The sequence below is a fragment of the Anoplolepis gracilipes genome, chromosome 16 (assembly GCF_047496725.1).
Source record: "Anoplolepis gracilipes chromosome 16, ASM4749672v1, whole genome shotgun sequence".
NCBI lineage: Eukaryota > Metazoa > Arthropoda > Insecta > Hymenoptera > Formicidae > Anoplolepis > Anoplolepis gracilipes.
In genome coordinates this window covers 7,475,705-7,498,573 of record NC_132985.1, presented here as the reverse complement: position 1 = coordinate 7,498,573, position 22,869 = coordinate 7,475,705, and the positions used below count along the sequence as shown (strand labels likewise).

At 31.3% G+C, this 22,869-nt stretch overlaps 1 protein-coding gene and 1 long non-coding RNA gene across 4 annotated transcripts; one reads left to right on the top strand and one right to left on the bottom strand.

Moving 5' to 3' along the window:
• Nucleotides 1-442: 442 nt before the first annotated feature.
• Nucleotides 443-7,970, top strand: Vha44 (V-type proton ATPase subunit Vha44). 2 transcript variants are annotated; one of them, XM_072908167.1, is made up of 8 exons: nucleotides 443-636; nucleotides 1,763-2,092; nucleotides 5,392-5,578; nucleotides 5,666-5,764; nucleotides 5,885-6,093; nucleotides 6,196-6,340; nucleotides 6,425-6,566; nucleotides 7,148-7,970. In XM_072908167.1, exons 2-8 carry the CDS (start codon nucleotides 1,807-1,809, stop codon nucleotides 7,241-7,243), a joined length of 1,164 nt encoding a protein of 387 aa, XP_072764268.1. In that variant the 5' UTR covers nucleotides 443-636; nucleotides 1,763-1,806; the 3' UTR covers nucleotides 7,244-7,970. The 2 variants fall into 2 exon arrangements, with proteins under 2 accessions (XP_072764268.1, XP_072764270.1); XM_072908169.1 differs by lacking the exon at nucleotides 443-636 and adding an exon at nucleotides 932-1,330.
• Nucleotides 7,971-20,724: 12,754 nt separating this feature from the next.
• LOC140674453 (uncharacterized) lies at nucleotides 20,725-22,825 on the bottom strand. 2 transcript variants are annotated; one of them, XR_012048224.1, is made up of 3 exons: nucleotides 21,763-22,825; nucleotides 21,476-21,678; nucleotides 20,725-21,372 (listed from the first exon to the last, which is right to left on the bottom strand). It is a non-coding gene; the product is annotated as an uncharacterized lncRNA (long non-coding RNA). The 2 variants fall into 2 exon arrangements; XR_012048223.1 differs by having other exon boundaries at nucleotides 20,726-21,372; nucleotides 21,803-22,822.
• Between the last annotated feature and the right edge of the window lie 44 nt (nucleotides 22,826-22,869).

Here is a 22,869-nt window from a genome sequence, read left to right as displayed (position 1 = left end):
GAATATAAGTCAGCACTACACTAGAGTAGTGCGACACTCATCGAACATACCATAAGGTATGTACTATAATAGTGCAATATAATCGAATACGAAGAGTGCAGTACACTGAACAGGGATTGTCGATCGAACACGTTGCACTGAAAACATTTGCACTCAGTGTACACTAGTGCAGGCGACCGAATTCGCTATTACATAAAATTAGAGCTGCCTTATACATAAGAAGTTAACAGTCTAGTATTATATATAGAAGTCTGTGGTTATAATATATTCGTACAATTGAAATGACCGCGTAGCATGGAGTCAAAATGGCAGCTATTTTTCCCCTAATTGCGGTATTTTATAATCTAGTGACTTTATCTAAGTCCGCTGACTGCGCCTTATCTTTCAAGTCTATAATCCCAGCTTACGAGTCAGCTGACAGCATTCAGTCCATGATTTAGTTATCGAATAAGACACAAGCAGCAGCACATAATTGTCATCACGTGAGAGGTCACAATGTTTTCTGCTGATTTTGTCGTCGGCGAGCAGTATTGTCCAGCTAGCGAGATCTTTTAAATTTTCGTAAAAAACGCTGATCTGGCAGTTGGCTATATCGACGACATTGACGATAACGAAACTCCAAACGATTTCTTGCTGGTACGTACGTTACATCACGTCCATTCAACCATTCGACAATTGTGCGTCGCGATAATTATCAATAATACTGTCACAACTGTCAATTTCACTGAATGGCATTAAATAAATTTAAGTATCTCGCGCAAATTTTTTTGTCAAGACTTTTTCGTGTGAATATATATATATATATATACATGTATGTATGTATGTATGTAAGTAATATAATTATACATCGTTATATTGTTTCTCGTTAACATGTATCTTATTGATTTCGAAAACGAATCTGAACCGACGCCATTGGATTATCCTGAGACAACGGTTTTTTTCAGATGCAATATTTCTCTGGCTGAATTCATGTACTGGTACAAAAATTCGACTAAGGACATGCACGTTGTATTATAGCGTCTTCACACATTATTTTTCTCTTTTTTTTTTTTATTGAGATTGGCGGGTTTAGCGCGCCATTTGTACATACGGTCACGTGGAAAACACATCTAATTACATAACATTAAGCAGGACAATATTCGTTCGTGCCACACCCCCTTTTTATGTACATTCTTTTCAATAATCTGCACAAAATTATTTTAACTTGACATTGCATGCCTCCTATCTGACAATTATATTACCTTTTCTCAAATGAAAATCGCACAAATACAAACGACATGGTATGCTTGCATACCTGATACTTGATAGATGACAAACGTGATAATAGCAGGTGGTTGAGAAAAATCAGCTTTGTTTTTTTTATTGACATTAACATATATTATTTATTTGTTTATTAGTACAGCATACAAGTTTTTAAGACCTACAGATGCGTACAAAAGACACATATGCATATAATTTATTTTAAATTTTAATATATGTATATTGTACATTCTAAGATTTATATATTAAATGCCATGAAACAAAACAATTAAAAGTAAATTATTGACACTTGTGTATATATATATTATATTATTACACTCTTACACACATATATTTATTTCAATTTTTTTAATGGAAATCTTTATTAATTTTTTTATAAATATTTACGAATAGGAAAGAAAATTATCTCTCATAATTTATGAAATTTATATTTTCGTAACTGTACTTTTATGAATAACTTACATCTTTTACAGATTAAATTACTGAAAATATAATGTTTCAGGTATATGTTAAAAAGTTATTTACAAAAAAGATATATTAGTTAAAATGACAGAATACTGGCTAATATCGGCACCAGGAGACAAAACTTGTCAGCAAACATGGGAAACTATGAACAACTTAACATCTAAACAGCATTCTTTGTCAGTAAACTACAAATTTCACATTCCGGATCTAAAAGTTGGAACATTGGATCAATTAGTTGGTCTGTCAGATGATCTTGGCAAACTTGATGGATATGTGGAGCAAGTAACACGTAAAGTGGCAACATACCTGGGAGAAGTTTTGGAGGATCAAAGGGACAAGTTGCATGAAAATTTGATGGCTAATAACAGTAAGTAAAAAATATTTGTTGCCTTGTCCCTTTTAGACCTTTGTATTTTTTTTTAACAACAATATACATAAGATAGAATAGAATAATAGAATAAGTATAAATTATTCAGAGTATGATTAATTTTATATTACATGTATTTATAGGATGCTTCACAATCATCGTACAATATAATATTTTAATATTCATTTTAAAAGTGAAATAGAATAAAAATTCTCATACAAAAATATCGAGATCACATTAGTTTTATTATTTTATATTTTAAGTTATTAAAGTTAATATGATATACATTGATATAATATAGAAATTGTAAGATTTCAGATCTATAACTGTACTCACACATTTGAGATCTGTCATTTATTATTAACTTTTACAAATCAGGTGATAATTAATGTTAATTATTAATTATTAATAATTAATAATTATTAATAGTAATCAACTTGTCAATATCAATTGCTACAGTCTATGTAGGAATTGTATAAGAAACAACAAACCAAAATCAGTTATACCAAAAAAATCAATATTAGTTGATTTATGATAATAATGGATGACAGATCTTGGTATGCATGTAAATGTAGTTAAAGATTGTGTTTGTTTTACATGAAATATTGTTGGTTTTAATAGTTTATAACTCAAAAATTTTTTTTATTGATTACCTTTTTTTATTAGGATTTTTGGCTTTACTATTTTCTACTTTATGTTTAGACTATGTTATTAAAATATTATAAAGTAAGACATCTTATATTTCTATCTGATCACTTTCACATTTTCAGAAAATGCTAAGTAATAATCAATAAATTCTGTTAAAAAGAATATTAATTATTGAAAGTAACAGGATGTTGAATAGATTAATGAAAATTGACTAAGAAATGTGATTCCACAGCAGAATTTTTATTTTTCTATTCAATATTCCTTAAATAAATGTGCATTGTACATGTTCTCTGATTGATTTAATCCATTTAAAAGAACTAATTATAGAAATACACTTAGATAATATTATATATACACATTGTTAGTAAGAAATGTTATAGATTTTTACAAACAAATATTGATTGATTTTCTCTGTATCATTTTTTTAAGATATTCTATTTTTAAAAAATATTCAATTAATGAATATTCAATTAATGTACTAATGAAAATACTATACACAATATAATGTTTATGGTTATTATAATGGTTATTATAATTGTTCGAGATGTTTTCAGACTTTTAGGATACCCTATATCATAAATATTAATATTATAAAATATATTTAGTTACATAAATATATGTATAAATATATAGTATACATATATAGTATACATATAGATGTATGTATGTACCATACATACAGTACACAGAGTATATGTATATACGCACATTTCATGCACACATGTGCGCACGCACGCACATATACATCTATAATTATATATATTTTAAATAATATTGATATCAATTTTATTATACTATCTAAAAGAGATAATTAACTTTTTAAATATTACATATATTTTTAAAAAAAGATAAAAAAGGGAAGTCTACGCATGCCTATTAAAAAAAATTTTTTTAACAAAAAACATAAAGGAGTTGTTTTTTTATTGTCTATTGTTAAAAGTTGTTTTATTGTCTATTATTCAAATCTTTCTTATACAAAATTATGATATAATAAGAAATGCATCAAAAAATCAAACTTACAAAGAAAGATATAAAAGTGTCACCCTCCGATTTTAATGTGCTTTAAATATATTGTAGTCCAAAATAAGAAAAGTATTTTTTTATACGTGCCTATTATATGGTCGTTAAGAGGGTGAAACACTCTCTTGATAAAAATCGGTTTTTATATTTTTTCACAAATACCGTCGAAACGGTAAAAGATATAAAAAAAAGTTTCCAATAAAAGTTTTATGGTTTTTAATGTACTTTAAAATTGCATAATCAGATTTTTCCAAAAATGAAGGGGGAAGGAGGGATTTCGAAAAATATGACATTTTAGAATTTTTATTTATAATATATATATGTATGTATACAGGGTGTCTCAAAATGATCGTATCACCTCTCGGGTGCAGGTAGAGCGGGTTAAATGAAATAGAAAAGTCCTGTGCCATTTTGCGATTTTCAAAATAATTATTGAGAAATTAATTTACAAATTCGGCAAATTCAGCGCGAGTATCAGCCCGCTGCAAAAAAGATGGCGAGAAGGACGGCCTACCACAAAAAAGATGGCGAGAAAGACGGCCCACCGCTAGGCCGGTCGCTAAATAATAATCGTTAATCTATTGTTCTTATCAACGCTTCTCGTCTATGCCCCTGGTAACCGCGAAGCATTGGCGCCTATTTACGCCGCGCGCGCTTAGCGACCTTCCTTAGGGCCGTCTTTCTCGCCATCTTTTTTGCAGCGGCCTGATACTCGCGCCAGATTTGCCGATCTTTGTAAATTAATTTCTCAATAATTATTCTGAACATCGTAAAATGGTACAGGACTTTTCTATTCCATTTAACCCGCTCTACCTGCTTACGAGCGTTGGCTCGTTAGTTATGAGACACCCTGTATATATATATACAGGGTGTCCCGGAATTGGCGGATCAACTCTCGTGGGTAGATAGAGCGTGTTAAACTGAAGAGAAAAATCTTATATCATTTTGCTAAATTCGCAATAATTAATGAGATATAAATTAATAAAGATCGGCCAATACGTGCTAGGATAAGCGCGCGGCGCGAAGAAGCCTCTTACTTGTTACTTGATACTAGGCGCGGGACGAGACAGTAGGCGGAGCGCTCTACAAAGCACGTACAAAGGACGTACAAAAGGCGTACTGAAAGAGACATGTACAGTGCGCTCTGCATTTATGCTTGCCGCGCGCCTAGTATCAAATAACAACTAGGAGGTTTCTTTGCGCCGCGCGCTTATATTGGCACGGATTGGCCGATCTTTATTAATTTATATCTCATTAATTATTGCGAATTTAGCAAAATGATATAAGATTTTTTTCTTCAGTTTAACACGCTCTATCTACCCACGAGAGTTGATCCGCCAATTCGGGGACACCCTGTATATATATAATTATATGTATGATATAAGCAGAGTTTAAGAAATATATTAATGTTGTAAATTTGTTTAATATTTATATTTAAATATAAGAAAACCTATATGTTTGTTGATATGTGCTAAAGAATATATGTAAGAAATGTAAAGAATATATGTACATAAAAAGTTTAAAAGAAAGAATATATACACATTTAAGTAATTGTGATGCTCTGCTTGTAAAGTAAAATATTATAATTTTTTACTTAAAACAAAAATGAATTAATATTTAAAATTTACTAGGTGATCTGCCATCATATATAACTCGATTCCAGTGGGATATGGCTAAATATCCAATCAAACAATCTTTGAGAAACATTGCAGATATTATCAGTAAACAAGTGGGACAAATTGATGCTGATCTGAAAACCAAATCCACAATATACAATAATTTGAAAGGTAGCTTACAAAATCTTGAAAAGAAACAGACGTAAGTTTGATGTTTTATGTTTTGAAGAACATACTAATTGACAAATTATTAAGTAAAAATATATTTAATTTGACACATTTTCAATAGGGGAAGTTTACTAACACGTAATTTAGCAGACTTGGTGAAAAAGGAACATTTTATCTTGGACAGCGAATATCTAACTACTTTGCTTGTTATTGTACCGAGGTGAGTAAATGTATATAGCCAAATTTGGCAATACACTATGGTTACTAAAACTATTGTAGAATTAACTTACTTATAAGCTTATATTTTTATTTATATATTTATAATCTTATATGTTTGTAGATCCAACTTTCAGGATTGGTACAGTTGTTATGAAAAACTGACAGACATGATTGTACCGCGTAGTACTCAACTTATTACTCAAGATTCAGAATATGGATTATTTACAATCACTTTATTTAAAAAAGTAATTGACGAATTTAAATTACACGCTCGTGAGAAAAAATTTATTGTACGAGATTTTATATATAATGAAGAAGAATTAGCAGCAGGTTTGTTGAAAATTATTAATATATTAAAATCTTTCATGATTTAAAAAAACTGTAATAAGTATATTTATATTACTTAAAAAATGAGATTTACTTTATTTATAGGAAAAAATGAAATTACCAAGTTGGTTACTGATAAAAAGAAACAATTCGGACCTCTCGTTCGCTGGTTGAAAGTGAATTTCAGTGAATGTTTTTGTGCTTGGATCCATGTGAAAGCTTTACGTGTATTTGTCGAATCTGTTCTTAGGTACCATTAAATGTTTTGTATGATAATATATGTATATTCAATAGAACGGGTATTATAACATATTGTAATATGACTAATTTGTAGATATGGTTTACCTGTCAATTTTCAAGCAATATTATTGCATCCACATAAGAAATGTGCCAGAAGATTACGTGATGTTTTAAATCAGCTTTATGCTCACTTAGATTCATCTGCTACGGGTTCAACAGCACAACATAATCAAGATGTAAGTATGCAAAGCATGTTATTACATTATATCGTTGTAATTAATTAATTTTATTATAGTTTTAAAACACTTATTAAATTATTAAATTTCTTATTATTATATATAAATATTGTATATGCCTATATATACAGGCTGAGGAAAAAGTATGGAAATCCTGAAAAATCTAAATTTTACGAAAAAATGTATCAGACAAAAGTTATATGGTTTCAAGAGGGACATAAGATGGTGTCATTAATTTGACCTTGAATAGTTGCTTCAAGGTCACCTTCAATTTCTTAAATGCAACACTATTTTTAATTGCATAACCTTGTAGCTTACTTCGAGAGTTTTCCAAAACATTATAATAAAACTTCTTTTGGTTAAGAATTTCCTGAGATATTTTAAAGCCTGATACTTTTCAATATAAAATATGAAATAAATGAATTAATAGATCTTGCCTTACATTATTTTTCTGTAAAACTTATATTTTTCGAGATTTTCAGGGTTTCTATACTTTTTCCTTGTATTGTATTGTATATATTTTAGATATAAGTTTTTTAGGAAACAAATTTATATTTACAAAGACATTTTAATTTTAACAGAATGTGGATATACCAGGACTAGGTTTTGGCCAAAGCGATTATTTCCCATATGTGTATTACAAGATCAATGTAGATATGGTTGATAACAAGGTCTAATTATGAGAATTTTCTTTTTCCGAATATCACACTTCCATTTACTTGTGAAGATGACACCTCTAATACATCAGGAATCTAGTGGCAGTGCAAACCTTTTGTATTAATTATATAAAAAAGTTAATGCTTTTCAGAAACTTCTTCCAATTTTACTTTATGTATTTATAATTTTAAATTACAATTGGAAAAAATTCTTAGTCTTTCTCAGAAAGATATTGATTATTTTTTCATATTTTTTTCAAGTATTAAATACATATTTTCTCCTTTTATAAGTATTAATAAATACATATAAAGAAAATAATTATATGTGAAATTATGTACATATAATAATGATTAAATTCTCAAGCAATTTTTATCACAATTACATACTTCTGAATTGTGTTTATGAATTCAATGTACTATAATAATATAAATTGTATCCGATAGTTCATTTAATTTTATTAACTAACTTACATTTTAATACTTGGAGCGCAATTTTATACATTAGTGCGTTGTAGAAAAATTCATACCACACACACACTTCTAAATAGTATTGCTGCAATGTGTATTTTTATGCATTGATCTGTCATAAACAAAGTTAAAATGTTGATCTTTTCATATGTATGAAATTAAAACTTACACAGAGATATACGCCTTGTTACATCTGCAAAGAACATAAGTGTATCATATAAATATATTTAATGAAACAAATGTTATTCGCAATTTAGAAAATAAATATCTTATTGTTGAATATGCTAAAGCAAGTTTTATGTGTCATGTATTCTTATATGTAGTATTTTATTGTTTTAAATATATTTAGTAAAATTATGAATAAATAATTTTCATATATGCAGATTAGTTCTATATGATATGGAAAAATGATTGTCGTACATTATCGTTAAAGTCTATAAATTTCAATATATTATGCACTATGTTTAATTGAAATATATGCATGTGTATATAAATATATATATATATATATATTACAATTCTGATTATAGCAACCGAATATCTTAATAAATTGAAGGTATCTGGTAATAGTAAATTTATAAAATAACATGTAATTCTTAACATTTTCAAACTTCCTTGATTTTACAAAGTTTAAATCACAGGAACAATATTGATTTTACATAATATCAAAATATAAAAGAAACTATATTGATTGTAATCACTCATAAGTTAATAATATTTCTTTTATCAATTCTATTTATAAATTTATATATTTCTGAATCGGCACAATTACAATCTGAGCAAAATAAGTCTTTGAAATATATTATACATTATATTATAAACTTATAAAGATGTATTTACTGAAAACATTTCATGTTGTTAAATAACCAAATTTTATATTAAGTACAGTGTAAAGTATATATTTAAGAAAAAATGTTCATGTATAGTATGATTTCATGTTATAAAGTTGAATATGTCATTGAATCGCACGATTATTGTAACATGTAAACCAATGTACAATGTTTTAAATTGTATCAAAATAGAAGTCGATGACAATACTAATTAAACTTTGTCTTTAAGCCTACAAAGAAGCAAGTATTAGTATATACATGAAGTATGGAAAAATTGACAGAGTTCAATTATGTAAATACGTTTAAAAAGTAATTATATAGTCAATTAATTGTGAGTTATGTATAAGTAAATGTAATTATACAAACAATAAATACTTCAAATTTAATTCAAGCACCCATTCATGTACTACTAGTAAACAAAGGTTTAGATATTCTGTATTACAAAGATCCGTTTTGAATGACGAGAAAAATAATAATGAACATTTCTCTCTTTTGAGAATGCCATTTTTTTCTCACATTTTTTTTAAAACCAGTATTTACACACTTAAACTAATTTAATCAAAACTGATTTTACTGAAATATAAATAATATTTTAAATCTTACGTTCATAATAAAAAATATATGTAATTTTTTCACGTGATTGAAGTTTGGAGCGTTTTTGGAACGAATTTTTAAAATTAATTAATAACAAGCAAACTTATAAAAAATTAATCTTTTTTTTAAATAACAAATTATCATTAAAAAATTTATTTGAAGTAAAAAGTAACAAAATAATTAAAAAACATTGAAATTACTGCATATATATATATTTAAAAATTCATCAAGATCGTCTTCGCGCTTAGAACAAAAATATACAAGCATTAGGCGCGTTCCGATATTCACTGCCAGTACTGAAAATCTATAATTTACGTTACGTACACTATAGATTTTCAGTACTGGCAGTGAATATCGGAACGCGCCTATTGTAAGGCACCAAATGGCGACGTCATACGCGACATATGACGTAGCGGCGCGCGCAACTCAAACCAAGAGCGCATGCCTCGGTTTGAAATATACCGGATAGTCTTTAAGAAGGGGAAAAAGCAAGGGTATAAAGAGAGAGGATCGATCGAGATCGTCGACTCTCTTTCGAGAAAGGCGAAGATAGACAGTTTTAGTCTGAGAGTTTTTCGAGTTCAATTAGTTTCAATAAAGATATTTCTTTTATTTTATTTTAAATTTGAGTACAATATTCTTCCATCATCCTAATTCTTCGATTTGCGATCTATGATAATCCTTTGGCAGCGATATCTCGAGCAATAGCGGTACGGTCTTTCAGCATGATGACATGTTTCGAGATCACCTACGATTAGAAAAAAATAATTTGTCAGAAAACAAGGCGCGGAAAGCTTGAATTCATAACATTATTCCGATATATACATGTATACAGCTATTTAAAAATTAATTAAGATCGTCTCTGCGATTAGAACCAAAATTTGTAAGCATATTGTAAGGCGGCGGCAGTGTTGCCAGATGGCTAAAACTGAATTTCCCCATCTTGTTTATGAATTTTCCCCAAATTCATCATATTTTGCAAAATTTTCCCCAAAATATGACATTCATATCATATCACAATATATATAATATTATAAATAAATATAATATTATAGATCGTAATATATATATTATAAATGCGCGCATTTATCTATATACGTAACTATAGGTAATGCGTTTTATGAGATCCAGCATTAGTGTTTAGGGTAACAGGCACGATTAGCCAATCAGACACTTATATCCAATCAAACGTTTTCAAACAGATATTATGTAACATTCTATTTGCAAAATGCTATAAATCGACCAGACGACAGGGCCAAGCTCTTATTATCTTAAGATCTTATTTTTTAAATAAAAATAGGTTTGATCAATCCGAGAACGATTAATGACGTCATTGACCAATCACAGCTATTTCTCTAAATAATAAATGGCAGTGGTTGGTCAATCGCATCATTGGTCGATCTCGGATCGATCAAACCTGCATTCGAAAACACTAAAAAAAGCATATCATGAATTCCTCCAAAAAAAACCCCATGTCCGAAAAGTTATCCATATTTTTCCCCACAAATTTTCGTTCCCCAAAATTTCCCCCACTGGCATGAAAATTCCCCACTTTGGGGAAAAAACCCCCAATCTGGTAACACTGGGCGGCGGTAACCAGAGAGAAGATAGAATAGAGCGCGGGAGCCAGGAGCCAGCTAAAAGAGTATGAGAAACAAAGAGTACTACTTTTTTTACTATTTGTTTAATGACTCCGAGCTGTCCCAGCTCTTGCGGCCAATTGGAAATGCGATTTAGATTTCCTTGAATGCAGCTTGTAACATGATTGCTTTTATCACAGATTAAGGGTCGATAGAAGGCACTGTGGAGACTCCTATCGGCCGGCTGCGAACTACTGTTTTGCAAAAACAGAATTACAGCCAAAATACAAAGACAATCTTAATAAAATTGTGATTTTCGTAATTCCACGCGCAACATCGATATTGAATTTAATTGGGTGGCTACGAGGATTTTCTGTCATTGCGGAGATATTCTAATACCGAAATTTATTAACCGCACATGAAGGAGATAAATTTATTAAATTAATTTAATAACAATAAATTATTACATAACAATAACTTAACAATAAATTAAATACATAATTTATCAATATTTCAATGTCGATAATTAAATTTGAGTGCGGTGGCACTTTTAATATGCGACGTGTCTGATTGCGCGAAGTTTTGTCATGCTAATTGGTCAACTTTAAACTCTTACCATTTGAAAACTATTGTAGCCTCGACATTTTGGTATTAGGATTTTCGTCTCTAAATGACCTCAGGAATCCATTAACAAGTGATTCGATAAGTCTGGGACACCCTGTATAAAGAATATATAAAAAAAGTTTCACGAAGAAATATAACTTCTTTATGAGCTAAATATTGTAGAAGCGGATATCGCTATCTGCACCTAAGGTACAGCTAACAGAAATCATGTTGGCAGCATCGCGTGAAACAAGATAGAAAAGGATCGCGCTATCCTTGTTCTTCTAACATATCGGTCAAAATACGGTCTGAAAATGCTTTCTGGTCTCTCGTGGCAGAAAGCAGTAATGTAACAAGGCTAATGGGCGCCCACTTTTTGTGAAATTTATATTTGCATATGTACATATATGTATATATATGTCCAAGTGTAGTTAAAATTATACATACGATAAAATATTGTTCGATGATGATGAATAATAACAATAGAATAATTGCTAACTAAGTAAACTAACATCTAGTATGTAAAACACGGGAGCCTGCTAGACTTGGCATTTTATTGCTTTTTCGCTATCAATATTTTATTATTTTATTATATATATCATCTGCACAATGCGACCTATGATTTCGCAAGAACAATATTACGGCTAAAATATATAAAGAGTCATAATAAAATTGTGATATTTGTAATTTTTATTTATATTGGTCAATGACATCCTGAATCGCTTGGGAAGTAGTAGCGCGAAAAATTTTATTAGATAAGCGCTAAAAGGGGTTTTTAATGGGTGCGAGTTTCACATAACCCTTCCGGTGAGGTATGCATAAAGCATTTTCCCCTCAAAAAAAAAAAGATAATGTATTGTACTCAATAATATATTTATATATATATTTTATTCATAAATATTTTAACGCTATTAGTGGAGTAAATATTGACACACAATATTATTATAATCAAAAGTAAATGTGAAATATAGGTTTTATTTTTGTCTTTCTATCGTGCAGATAATACATAAAGTATATTGATAGCGAAAAAGCAGTAAATTGCCAAGTCTAATAGGGGCCCGTGTTTTACGTATTATATATTAATTCATTTTGTTACTTATTATCCTACTCTTACTATTTATCATCATACAATATTTTATCGTACATGTAATTTTAACTACAATTTGGACAGATATATACAGGTATTTACATATGTAAATATAAAATTTACAAAAACTGGGCGCCCGTTAGTCTTGTTGCATTACTGCTTTCTGCTACGAAAGGCCAGAAAGGATTTTCAGGCCGTATCTCGGTAATCCGATATGCTTGAGGAGGAACAAGAACAGCGCGATTGCGCGATCCTTTTTTATCTTATATGTGTCCGCGCGAGCAATACAGTGGTGTTTGTACGTATACGTACACACACCTATACATGAAACTCAGATTTCATTTTTAAGCGTTGGCAATCTTGAAACCAGAGTTTCGCATTGCCACCACGCGAGGTCTCCAATATCAATTCGGAGTTTGCTCGTCGGTCCTGTCGACCCTTAATAGACAGATAGCCAAAGGCTCCTATAAAGATGAGACTTCTGTGACGGCCATGTAGAAAATATTAAAATTTTTATAATTTAATCATTACCGAGTAAGGAGATTTGTATAAATCTATCTATTAGAGCAAGTTTGAAGCGGTTACGCTATTAATACTATAGATATAAGTATATATATATATATATATATATATATATATATATTGCAAAAAGATCTTAATATTAGTAACGAATAATGTAACGAATAATGTAAGGAACAAGCAAATTTTATTTTAAGTTATTACGACTAACACCGACTAAAAAACCGACTCATAAATAAGAAGAGAAGAAAAATCTATCCGACAAAAATTGTACTCCGAATATTACACGAAATTATAAGACGCTCTTAAGACGAGCGAGAACGCTCGTCTTATCAACCAACGGCCGAATCGTCTATAAACAAAATTGGAAAGCCGCATACCGGACCACCAGAACAAACGGTATGGCATGAGAGAGAAAGATAGCGACAGCATTCCATAGGCAAAAATCCCCACCTCATTAGGCAAAGAAAGGACAGTCTCCATCCGACCGTCAACTAATTAACACCGACTTATTAATTTCACTGCATTTGTTACATTACTCGAGTATCTTGTATTCGTTAGTTTAATGTGCACCTTTTTATAGATATACTCCTATATTTTTATAATCAATACACGGCAATTTGACATACCATAATAAGGGAGGAGATCTTTACTTTACCAAGACATCCGTCTCCTATATATATATATATATATATACATATATGTACGACGTATATAATTTCATCTACCAACCCAGAGGACATTGTGGGCTTCGTCGCAAGAGAATTTGAAGATACAAAATAGTTGTATTTTATCAAAAGGTTGGGTGAGTAGTAAATTATTAGATTCATAAGAATTATCGCGATAGATCACTAACTCCTGGATCCCAGTAAACCCGGTGAACGCAGGGTGACAAAAAACCAGGAAAAAGTTATAAATCTATATGTGTTACGCATCAGAAACTCTCTTTGTTTTATCATAGAACCTCTCATAACCGTTATTAATATACGAATTTAGATATAATGATCCAACATAAGTATAAATAATAAAGCATAAATAATATCTAATAGTAGAGTACTAAGAATATCTAGAATAAGTCTTATTTTGATTTCTCATTTCTCGATTTTTGACTTGTAGAGAATTTTATAGATTTCTGCTTTTAAATTTTATCACCAGACGTAACACCTCCATTTTCGTGCAACAGAGTTTGCCCCTTACCGACACATTTTGCCCCTGGTTCGAGTCCGTGCTAAATTCCGCAAAAGACTTTGCCCCTGGTTCAAGTCCGTGCTAAATTCCGTTGACTCTTCACTGATTTTGATTACCTTTGTGGTGAATCTGTATTAAAATTAAGTTGATCTGTGTTCGAGCTTTTTGTCCAATGCGCCTTGTAATATTTTTTTATACTTGAAATTTAGAGAAATATTCATATTTGTTATAAGACCTAAAGAAAGATGTATGTTCGATCAGTGTCGCTAGCGCAGCGAAATAGCACAAGAATATTAATTCAGGGATCTTAGGTTCAAAACTTGAGCTGTCATAATTTTTTTTATTGTTTTTTAATTAAAAAATTTTTTTATTATTTTGTAGGTCATGTAATATGTATTATTTATTACATAGAAATAAATATTCGGCATATATTTATTATTAAATGTGCATATATCTCCTCATATATTTAAAATACATAAAATGATCGTAATATAAATAAAATATTTTTACAGAGGAATATTTGTCATGTTTTATATCAATGATTCATATCAACCGGCGCAATGTAAAAAATAAATAAAAACATTTTTGTTTTATTTTTTAATTATTTAAGTAAAAATATTTCTCTGTAAGAATATTTTATTTATATTACGATAATTTTATGCATTTTAACTATATGAGGAAATATATGCGTATCTAACAATAAATATATACCAAATATTTATTTCTATGTAATAAATAATACATATTGCACGACGTACAAAGTAATAAAAAAAATTTTAATTAAAAAACAAAAAAATTATGACAGCTCAACTTTTGAACCTAAGATCTCTGAAATACTTTCTTTTTTTGCTCTCCCGCTGCGCTAGCGGCACTAATCGAACATGTGTCTTTCTTTCAATCTTATAACAAACATGAAAATTTTTTAAATTTGAAGTATAAAAAGATATTACTTACATATTGGACGATAAACTCGAACACAGATCAATTTAACACACGTGCCTACGTGCGTGTGTATGTGTGTACTGATTTCCTGATTGTTGAGAGTAAGAACATACGAGAACATGATCTAGCATCAAAGAGTTCCGAAATTTTGTCGGAAATGATTCGTTGCTTGCTTATCTTTCCGAATCGTTTATGACTTGCCGAACGCATTATAAGAGCAAGATATAACAGAGAGCAAGCGAGAGCTTTATCAGAGTTTCAAAATTTCTCTTACATACAATGGGAATTTTTTCTCAATAATTCGCAATTGAGTATATGTGCGTTAACATTTAATAAAATAAAAATTAAAATTAAAGGTCAAATATAATTTTTGAATACAAATATATATATTAATTCATTATAAAACATATACGTAGTATTTCTCTCGCATAATAATAACTATAGAACAAATTAAATTAATTATAAAAAAAATTAAAAATTAATTAAATGACAGATTTAGGTGATAATAATAATAAAACATTTTACTTAAAAAACAGATTCAATAAATAAAGGTACATGTTATACAGAGTGTCCCCGAATTGGCGAATCAACTCTCGTGGGTAGATAGAGCGTGTTAAACTGAAGAGAAAAATCTTATATCATTTTGCTAAATTCGCAATAATTAATGAGATATAAATTAATAAAGATCGGCCAATACGTGCTAGGATAAGCGTGCGGCGCGAAGAAGCCTCCTACTTGTTACTTGATACTAGGCACGCGACGAGACAGTAGGCGGGGCGCTCTACAAAGCACGTACAAAGGGCGTACTGAAAGAGACACGTACAGTGCGCTCTGCGTTTATGCTTGCCGCGTGTCTAGTATCAAATAACAACTGGGAGGTTTCTTCGCGCCGCGCGCTTATATTGGCACGGATTGGCCGATCTTTATTAATTTATATCTCATTAATTATTGCGAATTTAGCAAAATGATATAAGATTTTTTTCTTCAGTTTAACACGCTCTATCTACCCACGAGAGTTGATCCGCCAATTCGGGGACACCCTGTATATAACATATATAGGTCAGGTTAATTATTTATTTATTTATTTATTTATTTATTTATTTATAATATCATGAAATTCTGTCCTTTTCGAATTACGCGAACGCTACGCGTAAAAGGTGAAGCCTCGTACTTGTCGCCGAACGAGACGGTCATCATTAGTAAGATAGAAGAATGAATTTTTTATCCTTGTCTGACTCATCTGTTTACTTTGGACGGGATTCGATAGCGCACAATGCTATTTGGCCAATGAACAATTGAACCTTCTGATTGGCTAACCATGCTAGTTACCCTAGGCATCGGTCAATATGTGTGGTTGTGTGCTAACGGGACCCTCCCATTACTTTATCTTAAAAACGTAGTTACTGTATTGGCCACTACTACGGCATGGCGCTGTGAAATGCCGGTCTCATCTTTATATAGGCCTTTGGCTATCTGTCTATTAATCTGTGCTTTTATGAGGTAGTGAGTTATATGTCGATAAGTTAGGAAGATATTAAGGTGGGGAAATTGAATGGAAAGATTTGAGATGTAAAAGAGCTAGATTTGGAAATGATGAGAATGTAGGAATGAAAGTATGACATTTATGATGCAGGGAAGGGGATTTTTAATCAGAGTAGAGATGACGTAAGGAGGAGGTTTCTTAAGTTCAGCTCGAAGAGAGGAAAGGAGGAGACTGCGGCCAGAATGAAAGGACGGGCAGTCCCATAGTACATGATCAATGTCCTGATGCGCAAAGCCACAGGGGCAAGCAGGAGAAGGAACTATAGTAAATTTTGATAAGTTCGCATTTAAATTATAGTGGTTAGCTCGAATTCGACATGTCGTAGTGACCTTCTTTCTGCTCATTCCGAAATTAGAAAACCAAGGTTTACAAGAGGATAGAAAGTAGGAATTAGAGTAGATTTTACCAGTGGTTTTATTTAACAGAGATGTCGTGGTGAGGGCTTTAAGTTTCTCGTGAGAGAGGGAAATGAAGTCATTAAATGGTATTGTGTCGGGGATTGTATTACCCAGGCTGATGGCTCTCTTAGCCAACAACATATCGGCTGTCTCATTTTCAAGGATTTCCACATGAGAAGGTATCCAGAAGATGAGAACATCTAGATTGAGAGAGTCGGCTATTCTGAGTTTGTCTTTGATGGAAAAAATGAAGTATCCAAGGTCTTTACCTAGTTTAAAAGAAGTAAGAGCTTCGACGACACTGCGTGAGTCAGTGAAGATTGTAGAGGATTTAAGATTTTGGGAAATGATTATGTTAATACTAAAGAGTAAAAAGAAACAGGAGGAAGCATATGGCTCGAGCTAAACGGACGGAAATGCCTGTACAGGGTGTCCCAGAACAACCTTCCGTCCGTAAAATGACGTATTCCTGACACAATTTTAAGACAATTTTTCCTTTACCAAAGTTTGATTTGAAGCTTAGTTTTTGAGTTATAAGCAAAAATAGTTAGCAAATCACACGTCGAGTACACAAGGCAGATAGGAACGGCGCGGCACACCGCGAGCGCGGGCGCAGCTGACCATTCAACGAGTGATTACCGCCGCATGAGTCGCTAACTATTTTATCTTATAACATAAAATTATGCTTTAAATAAAATTTTGGTAAAGAAGAAAATGTCTTATAATTACGTCAGGAATAAGTGTTCCTTAAAATAACGTTGGACGCTGCGATCAGCTGATTGCTACACGCGATGTGTCTCTCAGTTAAGCCGGAAAATCAATATATCGATTAGTCTGAAGTCGTTGACGACAATGTCGATGACAATCGAAGGAGCGTCGCCGTCGCGGAGGCGGTTATTTCTCTCTCTCTCTTTCTTTCACTCACTCTGTTCCTTTCTTTTACGCACACACTCAAACATACACACATTGCGTGTAGCAATCAGCTGATCGCAGCGTCCGACGGCCGGCGATTCGGAACAACTTTTGGTCATTAAAGTAATGTTATTTTAAGGAACACGTATTCCTGACATAATTATAAGACATTTTCTTCTTTACCAAAATTTTATTTAAAGCATAATTTTATGTTATAAGATAAAATAGTTAGCGACTCATGCGGCGGTAATCACCCGTCGGACGGTCAGCTTATACTTATTGTATTTAATTAAGTTATATCGTAAAATATAAAAACTTAAAAGTATTAAATAATAAAAATATTGCACTAATAAAAAATATTGTGTAGCTCAAGCAATTATATATTATTGATGTTTGAATAAAGTTTCCTTCAATTTCTGCTTGCGGATGCGTTTGATAGGTTGACTTGCTTCTGTAGTTGCGTGATGTATCCTGACATTAAAATATGTTAATAATATTAATTTTATAAGTTCATATCTGTGATTGGATAATGGTTCTTGCTCCTTTATGTGATCATCTAATATAGCAAATACATTTGTATTCAATCAGCGTATTGTTACAATAATTAAATGTTTTATGAGCATTTTCTCTTTGTTGTAGAGAACAGTTGTGCCACGAAAAACTTGCTCTGCTATTTGACAGATGTCAACAATATCTGCCAAGAGCTTACAAAGATTGCCACGGTTTTTGCGTTTCAGCAGCATTGATGTTCTTTCATCAGATATATCCAAAGTTAGAATTTCACTGCATTGCTTGCAATGAATCAATTTTTTTACTTTACGAATCACAAATCCAGTAATATAAGCGACTATATCATTGATTGCAGCATTATCACAATACAACAATACATTGGAGTAATCATGATCAATGATTTCATTAAATTGGATCTCTTCAGTAGTAATGCCTGACGATTCTGTGATACTTTTAGAGCTATTAACATGTAAAATCTTGGTTGAATCCATTGCTACACAGTTAGCATATTTTGATCCAGTAATTTCATGGTGCACCAAGAATCTTTTATACGAAGCCTGGAATTGGAAGGCCGATGGATTGTTGTTATATCCACCTTGATTTCTGATTGCACTGAAAAAAATTTCAATGTAATCCTGTGACAGTTTATAAGTTAATAAGTAATCCATGCCCAATTCTTGTTTCTCCAACTGCTCATATATTCTAAGAATACTATGCAATGACAATATCATGCCTACGAAACCAGTGCGTCTTCCACTTGATGTGATTGGTACACGGATCTTAGTTTTTGGATCTTCAATTTTAAGATCACATATATATTCTACATACTTCATAACATTCTGCTTTACTTCATCGATGTTATGTTTTGATATTGGGGCTTTTATAGAATCTTTGACGAACCGATTTCGACTATTTAGAAGATCAAACATGTTATTGATTATTCTACAAAAAGTAGCAGTTGAAGAGGCTCCTTTAAACTTTGGCTCTTTAATATCAAATTCCAACCAGTTTAAAGCATCAGCTACACTGTTACTAAACATTTGAGCAGCTAAACGTACATTCATTTTTTCGCTGTCCCAATTTAAATGTCGCCGTCGCAATTTGTTTGCAGCATGTAATTTACAATTCTCTTGATATTCCACTAATAATTCTAAATAATGATAATCGATGATCTCATTATTATAATAGAAGATCTTTAATGTTCCAAAGGCATTTCTCCAAAGCTTAAATATATGACATGCATCGAGTAATATAAATACAGGCTCATCTGATACTGGATGATTTGATTTCAATAATGCAACTTCGGATGTTATAAATGCACCTAATTGATTGGCCATTGCCAGATTTGATGCTGCCCCGTCGAAAGTTAAAAAAACCACTTTTACATTTATTTCATTTCAGCATTTGGAGACACTGTGCAACTAAATTGGCACGTTCTGAACCACTCAAACTGGCAATCAAAAAGTAACCAAGTGGAATTTTCCAATGAGCATTTACTGCATTAAGAAGAAATACCAGAGCTTCTTTTGCTTCTGGAAGAAAGTCACTCGTTTTCATTTCAGTACCAAAATTAACATAGCCATGTATCATTTTTCCATCCCAATGTAAATGCTTGCGTATGGCCATTTCGTCTACCATCAGAGCACATACCGTTTTTTTGTTAATCTTTTTGTTTTCGGACACTGTTACTTTTAAAGCTTCAAACGCTTCTTTCGTGAAACCAGGACAACCATCTATATGCTGATATCATCTTTTCAAATGGACGGATGGGGTAGGCCATTATTAAGAGTTTTCCGGATAATCATAAGCTTTGGGTGAATAAAATTGTAATGTTAAGGCAAAACTTCTTAGTTCAGGAGAAAATTTATTTTGGGAGTTAGATTATAAGTTATTTGAAATAATTTTCTTTTGCAGTGACGACATTGAAATCTATAAATAAAACACCAAAAATTTTTCTATACTATATATTATACACAAAATATTGATATCTTCCAGTATCTTTATTATATAGTATTGTTGATACATAATGAAACCGATGTTATATTTATACGATGTCGATGCATGATTAAACTGATATTATACAACATTTATATCACAAAATAATTTCTAATGGTAATAAAATATTCTAAGGATTATTTTAAAAATTATGAGAGTAAAACTGTTACTAATATATATATGTCTAAAAAACACGTATAAAAAATGTTGGAATTATTTATAAAAAATTTGCATAAAAAACTTGCATAAAAAATTTGTATAAAAACTTGTATAAAAAATTAATAAATAAATATAGAAATATTTCTATAAAATGTTATTGTATAAAAAAAGTTATCAAATCGAATATATTTTTTGCGCATGAATTTTGAATAAAAAAGTATATGTAGACTGTTCCGAAATTTACTACAATACTAGCATTGAAAATCTATAATATACACAAAATATAAAGAATATTTTTTTATAATATAGATTCTTCTATTGCATAATAATACACTAATATCTTTGTAAGCATGTTCTAAATACGGATTAATATAAACTATATAGATTTTCAGTATTAGCAGTGAATTTTGAAATACAGCTAAAATATATATACTGTTAATGTATCTAGTGCATTTTTTGACAATAATCCCTTCTTATCTACATGAACCATCAGAGATTTAAAGTTTTTAATTCGTTTAACTAATCGTCGATTATGTTCTTGTAAAAGTTTAACTTTTTTTCGAAGCATTGTTATTTCCTGTATTGCTTTCGACCAATATTTAATTCGATTTGAAGATGATGATAAATACTCAGGTGTGACTTGTGTTACATGCTTTGGTTGCCATTTGATTGCCTTTTTTGATTGAGAGCCAATAATTCGTTTGGATAATAATGACTGTATATTGTGAACATTATCTGGATGTGATTTATTAATATTATCTTCCACATCTTCCAAATGCATAGGTGGTAGAGGAGTGGAATCTGCAATACTTGCTGTTTGATCTTGAAAGAAATAAAAAAGTTAGTAAAGTAATTTAATTAAAATGATATAGATTATTCAAAAATTATAATAATAATCTATTTAAACATAAACATAATCGCTAACTTGCTAAATCATTTGGCCGTGCCTCCAGGATATTTTTAAATTGTGATGGAATAATATCATGTTTTAATTTGGCCTTTTTTGTTGTGCGATCAAAATCTGTTGGCCTAAAATGTTTGGAACAGAGAACTGCTGTTTTTCCTGGTTCATCCAAGCGATCTGTTGCTTTAATCCAGAGTTCTCGTTCATAGAAGATTTTAGGAAATCTATAAAAATATTAATCAACAACACAATTAAAAACCAAATTAACCTTTAAAGTGTCATTTTTTTCAATAATACTATGAAGATACAAGTGGAATAATATTGTTTTATTCTTGTCAGTTTCCTTACAATTGGGAGCCCAACAATATTTCATTTTCACTTTTTACTTGCATTTTTTTTAAATACAAAAATGTTATATTATTAGCTAGATGTGAGCACAACATAAACCACCAAAGTTACTTCAAACAGAGTATATTCAAAACGTGGCAACACAGCAATTGGAACAATTGGTAACGTTGACTCCCTTAAGGGATTAGTTTTTCCTTGTCGCACACATTAGTCGAATATCTCTTTCTCTTTTCCCCAACTCGGCAGCAGCTCAAATAAAGGCATGCGCGGTCCATATATATATGGTCTAAGGCCCCCACCACCGATATATTCCCTCCTGTTTCTTTTTACTCTTTGACAAGAACACTGTTTGAAGATTACGGGATCAGCACGCTGAACCGAGTGATGCAATGCCGACTTCTTCAAACAAAGACTTTTGAATATGCTTCTTTTTTCTGTTCAAAAGGCACTTTAGCACTCGAAATGAATTAAATAACACACGGGCAATGCTAATGCGTATAGTACATTTACCGCAGCACTTAATTATGTGCTGTGAAGGCGAGATATCGCACACGCACAAACGACCGTTGTAACACATCGCGGCGTAAAAACTCAACACCAAAGACCAAGGAAAGAAAAATTTCAGGGAAAAGCGAGAAAGGACATCCCACTTCTGAAGCTGTAAGGGTAGTCGAACGGGCTAGGAAGAAACCGCGAGGAATTTAGGAAGAGAGGGCTTAAGGGAAATCTTGGTCACACTGGTGAAATAAAGAGATTATTTGTACGTGTTCCACACTGTATTTCGTATTAAAATCACGAACAACCGCGGAAGAACTCTATTTATACTCGATAATTGTTAACCGCACAGTATGTCGAACGGTTACTTTACGAGTCAGGACAAAGGACTGACTGGTTCAAACCAGTCACGCTCGCGAGACAAAAAACAACTCTCGCGCCTCGATCACTTGCGCTCTCTCAGCCAATCACAGGCTGCACGTCATCTACACTGTTGACTCAAATGCCACCTCGATATAGCCTTAATGCTAGGGAGGAAGCTAGGAATGCCAATGGCGGCGGAAGGTAAGGCT